General features: G+C 32.5%; 1 protein-coding gene across 1 annotated transcript; it reads left to right on the top strand.

Moving 5' to 3' along the window:
- The first annotated feature begins 3,165 nt into the window (after positions 1-3,165).
- LOC148597062 (perlwapin-like protein) lies at positions 3,166-8,515 on the top strand. The gene is made up of 4 exons (XM_088562678.1): positions 3,166-3,302; positions 5,851-5,941; positions 7,315-7,386; positions 8,351-8,515. The coding sequence occupies exons 1-4, from the start codon at positions 3,252-3,254 to the stop codon at positions 8,479-8,481; spliced, it is 345 nt and encodes a 114-aa protein (XP_088418804.1). The 5' UTR covers positions 3,166-3,251; the 3' UTR covers positions 8,482-8,515.
- Positions 8,516-8,805: the final 290 nt, after the last annotated feature.

Raw genomic sequence — 8,805 nt, 5'->3', positions numbered from 1 at the left:
AACTGAAGTATTGCAACAATTACACTTGATCTTTTTCAAAGATTATGCACATGTGCATACACGTGCGATGTATTAAATAGTTTATTCAGTTTAATATAACACATATAGCCTGCACTAGAGGGTGAAACTTTGAAACTTTATTACTTGATAAAACGCTTATTTCTACATAATGTATTTTCAATGGCGTTGTACAATGCAAAAAAATAAAAATATGAACATACAGCAGAGCAATTGTACGTAACATATATTTTTATACAAATAATATAACTGGCATCTTACACTGTTAACTTATGACTACTTAATCTCAGAATAATGAAAAATAATCTTCAAAATACAGTGACTTTAATTGACTTTTGAAAATATCAACATATTTGGAATTTCTTATGCTAACTGGTAACTCATTCCATAATTTAGGACCAATAGTACAAAAACTATCTTCTTGTTAAAAGGAATAACATAACAAGCTACAGAGGACTCTGAGGGTGAAACACCAAGTAACACATTCAGAAAATACATGACCCGTGACGTTCTTATCTACTTCATGTTTACTTTGGTGTATCTCCCTTTACTGCAGGCAGTATGTGTATAATATCGTGGTGTAGAATGTAAGAAGAATATATTCTAAAATCAATACATACATGGTTAACTTTAACTTACATATTGCCAAGGTTATAAAGAAGGAGAAAAAAAGCAAATCAAAAATTTTCTTGATTTAGATTTTTATTGTTTACTTTTTAGTGTACATGTACGTGTAATACTTCAGACCCCCTTCTAGGCTGATCTTTGTTGGCAGACCATAAATGCATATTTCTGCATATTTAATACACTTTATGCTATTTTAATCAATCGTCACAGCCATCGATGTTTTGTTTGTTTGTTTGTTTGTTTTAATACATATTTGATTCTTAATCTTTAAGGTGGTGTCAATTTCAGATAAAAAAAATTGACATGCCAGTCATGAATATTTAAAGTGCTATATCTCTCATGATACAAACTCTGCATGTGCTGTTAACTTATCAAGTGTAGAATGCATATACTCTTTAAATTAGGCTGAAATAAAAGGTTATCTTGAATGGAACAAAATTAAGTAAAACCAGACAACATTTAAAAAAACGATAGTTACTAACCCACTAGTTCAATGACTTACACTGATAACCCATACCCCTGCCTGGTGAATATTGTTGCTTACACATAATATTTATTTCAACTGTCAGATTATTACTGTTACATACACTAAACCCATACCCCTGCCTGGTGAATACTGTTGCTTACACATAATATTTATTTCAACTGTCAGATTATTACTGTTACATACATTAAACACCAATTACAATTACTGTAATTAATGTGTTTAATACTTGATCATTATTTCCACCGTCAGAATTTACTATGAACTATACGTATCACCTATTCATATTGCCAGATTGTACTGCGATTAATACTTAATACTTATTTACACTGCAGTATTTTTCATGTGCTTTATACGTAACACCCGCTTCCATTGCAAGATTGTTACAGTTATGAATACTTTACACCTATTTCCACTGCAAAATGTTTACTGTGACAAACAGATTAATATGAGTTCGATGAATCATACTAAGCTGCTATTTCCTACAAGACTGTTAGTGTGACTTATACTTAACACCAATATATATTCACCGTTTCATATATACTGTAACTCATAATAAACATCACTTAACATCATATTTTCACTGACATATTTTTACTGTAACTTAAACTTAGTACACTTTTCTACTGCCAGATCATTACTATGATTAATACTTAAGTAACACTCCAGCTACGAATCATGAAAGAGTAATCAAGGGAACCAAGGTTATAGCGGTAATCAAAAGAATGTAATCCAGGGACAAAGACCAGATATGGAAAACAGACATACAAATGTGATTCTTGGATGAAAAGCCAGCATATATTGTTTGAATTGCCATAGTAAACAAAAATTAATATTCAGTTTTTCATACAACCTGTGTTTTTAGGAGATAACAATTTTAGATTTCAAAATTAAGGGAGATAACTCTGTAAATGACACTCGAATATAATAAAATCTATTGGATTTTCAATTGTGATTTTCTTCTAAAAGCAGACAGATTGGAAATAATAATTACACATTTCATAATATATATCCATAAAACAACTTAATTAAAAAAATTAAAAAAATATGTAGCTTTTTTGGGAGTGTATATTACATTTTTTAGACTTTGCATGATTCTTACAAACACTATTACTTAACACCTTTTCCCAATTCAGGATTTGTACTGTGAGTAATACTCAACATCTATTTTCACTGCCAGATTTTACTTGAGGTTTATGGTTAACTCTTATTTGCACCGCCAGGTCAATTCAAATAAAGTAACTGACAGTAAGACATTATGAAATCAGTCTCAATCATAAAGAGTAATCAAGGGAACCAAGGTTATAGCGGTAATCAAAAAAATGTACTCCAGGGACAAAGACCAGACGTGGAAAACAGACATACACAACAAAGAACATAAAGTAACTAAAATCATACATAAAAAGTAACAAAAGCAAATGAGCAACCCGATCTCCACTAAATAAACTAGGAGCATGGACCAGGTGCACCGATAGGGTAAGCGTCCTCTGCTCTTCTAGAAACATCCACTGAGTTGCTCATAAAAGTCAATATTCCAATTAGTGGTATATATCACAAACCAATAGTTGAGTAATGCTATAAAACTTGTTCTGTCAATCAGGCGAATCAAACATTTTCTCAATGTGAAAGGTAAAAATATGTGACAAACTTTTGACATGTTGCTTGTTGGTCTGTTTTTGTTTACCCCTCGCTATGTAATACCCTATTCCAATATGGGACAACGTTCTCCTAACGAATTTAAAATACGACCTTTGAACCACTGAGGATCTGACAGGAAGTAATATGATGTGAAAATACGTTTGTCGATTTAGACAGAAACCCAAACCAATTAATAACGCCTTGCTTCTTGTTTTTAATCACCTTAACTATGAAATATATATAACGCCACTTATAAAGACAGATTAAATCAAGGTTCAGTATGCACAGAAACATAATGCAATGCTAAATTTGGGTGATTAATGATATTCGGTATTTTGTTTTAAAAGGTTAAGCTCAAAATAACAGAAAATGTAAAAATAATGGTTATAGACTAAAATCGTATTATTATGTTATTGCATAAACAGGAAATTTAGGCGCATTACCGTAATTCATTTTGGTAACTACAGGTGACTTTTTACTGACAATGTTATTGAAAACTCTTATTTGTTTTTTGCTGGTGGTTTTTGTATCTCAGGTACGTTATGTAATCAACGTTCTAAGTATATATTATAACAAAATTACGACAATTCTTTGATTTAATGTTCACGTCATTCAAGATTTTTTTGTAAATGTAATAGATATGTATTTTCTGTACAAAATGAACGAAATTGAATTTGATTCATCATTTTCGTTGACGGGTGTTTAAAGTGGTAGCTTCAGTTTTAAAGAAATATAAATGTTCGTGTATACTACGGGGGTTTTGAATTCAATGAAATATTTAGATAATTTTTGATAATTAATGTTTAAAAACTGCTACCCAAATAATAATACAAATTTGCATTAACCTCCGTATTTTTAGTTCATACGCTCACGTTTTTCTCATTTACATGGTCTTTTCCATGATGGTTAATTGTTTAATTTTAAATTTCCCACTGGTAAATTCGAAATATCAATGTAGGACCGGTCATTTCTGTTTTATAAAAGATGTTATAGCCAAGAACAAACTGCGGTTTCGTAAAAACATTACAGGAATCCAACAATTTTGTCTAACAAAATAGTTTTTTTTTTCAAATATATCACTAACGAGATCTAATAGATGAGTTCCACCAAACCTGAATGAATGTTTTATTTTGCCCTTAAAATTTTATACTGATTCTTTTGATACATTGTTTTTATTACAAAATTAATGCATTTGATTTTAGCGGTCTCGGCTGCCTAACCATCATGTACTGAATATCGGTATCAGCGCATTATTAACTCACTGCAGACATTGTCATATTAAGAAGTAATTGTAATTCTTTTAGTATATCTCTTCATGTTCTTGGTGCCCCGTGCAGGTCAAAAGAATAGGCCTACAGCAGCGCTAAGCTTGTCAAAAAGGCGACTAAATAGTGCTCAGAAACCTAACCGGGGGCTAGGCGCTCTGCCCACAGATCAACTGGGATGTGTGCCCCATGTAGTCGAATGGGGTACCCCTGGCGTGTTACATGCTGGGGTTGTCAGGCTTTAATACGGAAAACCTGACCGCAAACCATAGTGGTGCACCGTGTTGGGAAAGATGTCTCGTTCCTAGCACATTAAAGAACCTTGCTGTGGTATTCGATAGGAGGAGTAGGAACCTTTGCGCTCCGCCACAGGACGCTAAATTGCCCTTAAGTACAAAACCCTCCCTTTAAACTTGTGGCAATCAAACTTTGTCGACCCTATTATCCTTGTGTCCCATCCCTTTTTCATTTCATCATCATCATTTCATGTTCATTTATCATCCCTTTCATGTCCATCGCCTGAATATAGCTGAGATACTACCCCAATAATCAATCAATCAATCACATTCTTCGTCAGTTCAACTATATTTACATCATTAATATTATTTGCCCAAAGATGAAAGCGGTAAAAGGGAAAGGCTTAATGTTTCTTTCAACAGTGGCAGTTAAGTCTTTCCAATGAATACCCAATTTTCCAAACTAGCGTACATTCTAAGCTCTTGTTTGAAATCCGAGATGAGCTCTCCGATCCTAATTTATTTTTATTATTTCCCCAATGCACAAATAAAATTGTTTTTAAATGAAAGGATTAGTGTAAATTAATGCTAAAATTTATGACGGGAACCTAGATTCTAGTGGAAATCTAACGAATGTAATCCAGGGACAAAGACCAGACATGGAAAACAGACATAGACGACAAAGAACATAAAGAAACTAAAATAATACATACAAGTTGACAATAGTGAGAGAGTAATTAGGACTCAACTAAAAACTGGGCGCATTAACCAGGTGCAGTCTGTATTGATGACTTCATTCTTGTAGCAACATAACCCTGTTCCAGAAACCTAACTGTAGAAGTCTAGCGCGACACAAAAAGTTTGCGTATTTACGGCAAGTTATGGCATTACGCATGAGTTGTGATATGAAAACTCCATACGCAGGTGCTGAAGCAAGGTTTTCACAGATCAAAGGAAGGTTGACAATTCTGAATGAAAAGTCATCCCATTGGTCGTAAAGTTTGGTTAATAGATTTCCTTAACAATCGATCTCTAAGTGTAGATTAAATTAGGATGCTGACTTCATAGTGTCTGTATTAGCCTTTATCTCAAGTTCTTTTGTGTTGATGCTATGTATCAAATCCCCGAAATTAGGATTGTTCAATGATAATACGTCATTTATATGTAATGGGAATTTTATACGATCCAAACTTACTGACGTCATGTTAGTTAGTGTAACTGTATTATCAATGATCACTAACGATTTAAGGCACTGAAACAAAACCTAGTCTCAACACATAATTTATAAATTTCATCATGCCACAAATTTTATTTCTTAATGGATTGGATATACTTAAAGCATTATGAAAAATATGTTTTCTGAAGTGGGGTCATCTTAACATATTGAAAAATAACCGATATTGCATAGCAAAAATAGGCGTGTCACAATAAAAATAAATTACTTTTATTTCCAAATTTCTTGTCAAAAAAATAAAATTAATTTTAACAATTAAGATCATCCAATGCATATAAATGTGATAACACACGTGTTTGGTTTTTTTTAATAAAATTATCTGTTCATCTTTTCATTTTATTGGCACAGGCTCAAGAATGTCCAGATACTAGTGGAATAGCCTCTGCATGCGTTATTGATCCCGAGTTGCATTGCTTTGGAGATCACCAGTGTAGACATGGTAATTTATTCAGAATTTGAGGTCAGCTTTTCACACTTGAAGTAACATAAATATGTCCTCAGATATAGCAAAGAAAAAATAATGGTACTGAACATATAGAAAAATATCCGTATTTACAGATAAGTACAATTGATATGAATGTGTCCATGATTTTAGCCCAATAATGTCTCTTTAACACCGAAAAGTGCAGAACGAACGGCCAAAGTAACATTTTTTAAAGCATTATCTTTCATATTGTTTAAAATTTGGAAATTTCATACAGGTGTAGTGATCCATTTTCTGACAAAAACTTTCTGGTACTTAAAAAACGGCGTTTAGATTATTTTTTAATTTGACACCATAGTTTGCAGTTAGTTCCAGGACTTTGATACAATCAGTTTACCTACTTTAAAAGGCTAATTTATGCGGTGTACTAATTTTGGCTGTTTTCGCGATGGACAGAAAAACAAGAAGAATAATACATGCATAATTGATTTTAACACTTTATAAAACAAAACATTTTGGAAACCACGTAAACTCCTACACACGAATATGATCATTTGATAGAATCCGCGAAAAAAAAGACCCGCGAAAATTAATACGTTTACAGTATACAAGCGGAATGATATGCATACAACTCGCAATTAAAACAAATTTAAGAATGGTGACAGTAACATCTACCACTAAAATGACATATAGAAGTCCTTTTTACGGTGCCAGAAAATGCTTTATGCGCTTTAATCTATTGACTAAAAGTCAACATGATAATTGTGTGGCAAGACAGCCTACCAGATATGTAGTAGTAGTATTCAGATTAATGACTAATTATTGGTGTTTATGTATCATTGATCATATACACATTTTGCCCCCAAGAAAAAAGGAAAAAAACACGGGGTCTGGATAGCTATACTGAGCTATTTTCAAAGTTCTTTGAGCAATGAAGACTATTGTTGCAGTTGAAATGAGGCAACACGTCCTACTTTTGTTGTAGTATGTAGTGAGATGGAAAAAGCCATTTAATTGTCTTGGCTAAAAGATTTATTCTTAGCTGAATCGGTTTGTCGTTGGCTTGTCATCAAACGGTCTCGGGTTCGATATTCGATGGCAGAGGTTTAATTTTGTGAGACAAATCATACTCTCCCGTGACACGTTTATCCCTAAAAAACTGCATTAGTGCTTCAAACGCATGCATTTTAATGAAGAAAGGACTAGTTATAACCATGTAAATGGCATACAAAAGGACGTGTCCGGAGAAATTCACTAGTACAGGGTTACATTTTATATCTACCTTACACCCGCAAAATCGATGATTAAAGTAACATGTAATTATACAATAGTTGGTGTATTGAAATCTTAGACATGTTTGAACTAACATTAGATTCATACCATTATAGGTTACAAATGTTGTTCCTATGGCTGTAACCGACGTTGTTTAGCGGTAAATTACATTCCAATAATACATCTTGGTAAGAAAGTAATGTTACTCAATGCTTTTTCTGTAAGACTACTGCATGTATATACAACATACAAATCACTCAAATATGTCCAATTGTGTAAATTACCCAATCATTGTGCTCCATTTCTTATTACCCAATCGTCCAATAAAACAATCCCAAAAGTCCATGTCCAGTTCTCCGATCATATTATCATATTCACTAAAATACACTAAATATATGAACATTATACATATAAAGAACGTTAAACACTATCATTAAAGTGATTAAATCTGTTTTACATGTGATTATCATATGATAACAATGCGATCATATGTAAACTGAAACATATGATTATCATTTGGTGCTCGTTTCATATGATAATTATATAATGCAAAACATACGATTCCCATGCGTGGCACATTTACCTGTATAATTCGTTTCGATTCCATATTCAATACCGTACCATGTAGTAAAAAGATTATGCTATACCTCCATATTTATCCAACTACTTTAATTAAATGTAGAAGTTTCTAGAGCTTTTTAAGTCATGAATAAAATCTTCCTTCTTTCTTTCTCTCACATATAATATTTCGTTTTTTTGTTTGTTTGTTCATTTTTTGTTTTTTGTTTTTTGTTTGCTTTTGTTTTTGTTTTTTTTGTTTGTTTGTTTTTTGTTTGTTTTTTGTTTGTTTGTTTGTTTGTTTTTTTGTTTTTTGTTTTGTTTTTTTTTTCTTCTTCTTTTCAACTAATTTCCATATATTAGGCGAATTCAGTGATGTCTGTTGCATTTTCAATCTCGTAAATGGTTGTCGACACTTTATTATTTGTCTTCGGTTAACTGGAACACATACAACCCGAGTAACATTAAATCCATTTAACTACATGCAATGGTCAATATCGTTCATAATTTTTTTTTTTATACGTATAAAAATAGTAAATAGTTTGTTCTCCCTATATATTTATTTGTAGTTTTTACTAATATTTGCATTTTTAGGAAGTTGTAGAAATGCAGGTCCCTTAGTCAACCCAAAGACATGCATCATTGATAGCGTTTGTAAGAGTAACGAGAAATGCTGTTCATTTCGATGTGCAGTTGTGAGACCCTTCATCGTTCCGATCAACTAAAAATTGACTTCAGGAATAAAGATGTTTGAAGAAATGTTACTCTTTTTAATAGATCAAGATCCATTCTACTTCTTTAAGTCCATTTCCCTATAATGATTTGGTCGTTTTACCTACCTTTCGGACTGCCAGGTATTTGTTATAACACATCATGGACGCTTTGATACGAACTAGGGATATGAAAAATTCTCCGATGCAAATGGTTGTGTATCATTTTTTATACAACCTGATTTGTCAAAAGTGACGTTTTTAACGTTGTCCTCCGAGACACCATTGATGGCGTCGTAGAAGGACAATCGCTGAAACTGTCGACATGACAGATACCGT

The sequence above is a fragment of the Perna viridis genome, chromosome 15 (assembly GCF_037379345.1).
Source record: "Perna viridis isolate PV_CMFRI_1.1 ecotype Kerala chromosome 15, ASM3737934v1, whole genome shotgun sequence".
Classification (NCBI taxonomy): Eukaryota; Metazoa; Mollusca; class Bivalvia; order Mytilida; family Mytilidae; genus Perna; species Perna viridis.
This window is presented reverse-complemented; position numbering and strand designations above follow the sequence as displayed.

What these genes read in the sequence shown, in the direction of transcription:
- LOC148597062 (XM_088562678.1), top strand. Translation starts at nt 3,252, where the DNA reads ATGTTATTGAAAACTCTTATTTGTTTTTTGCTGGTGGTTTTTGTATCT. An exon ending in TGGTGGTTTTTGTATCTCAG is followed by an intron (nt 3,303 to 5,850) that starts GTACGTTATGTA and finishes TTATTGGCACAG; the next exon opens with GCTCAAGAATGTCCAGATAC. An exon ending in CATTCCAATAATACATCTTG is followed by an intron (nt 7,387 to 8,350) that starts GTAAGAAAGTAA and finishes TTGCATTTTTAG; the next exon opens with GAAGTTGTAGAAATGCAGGT.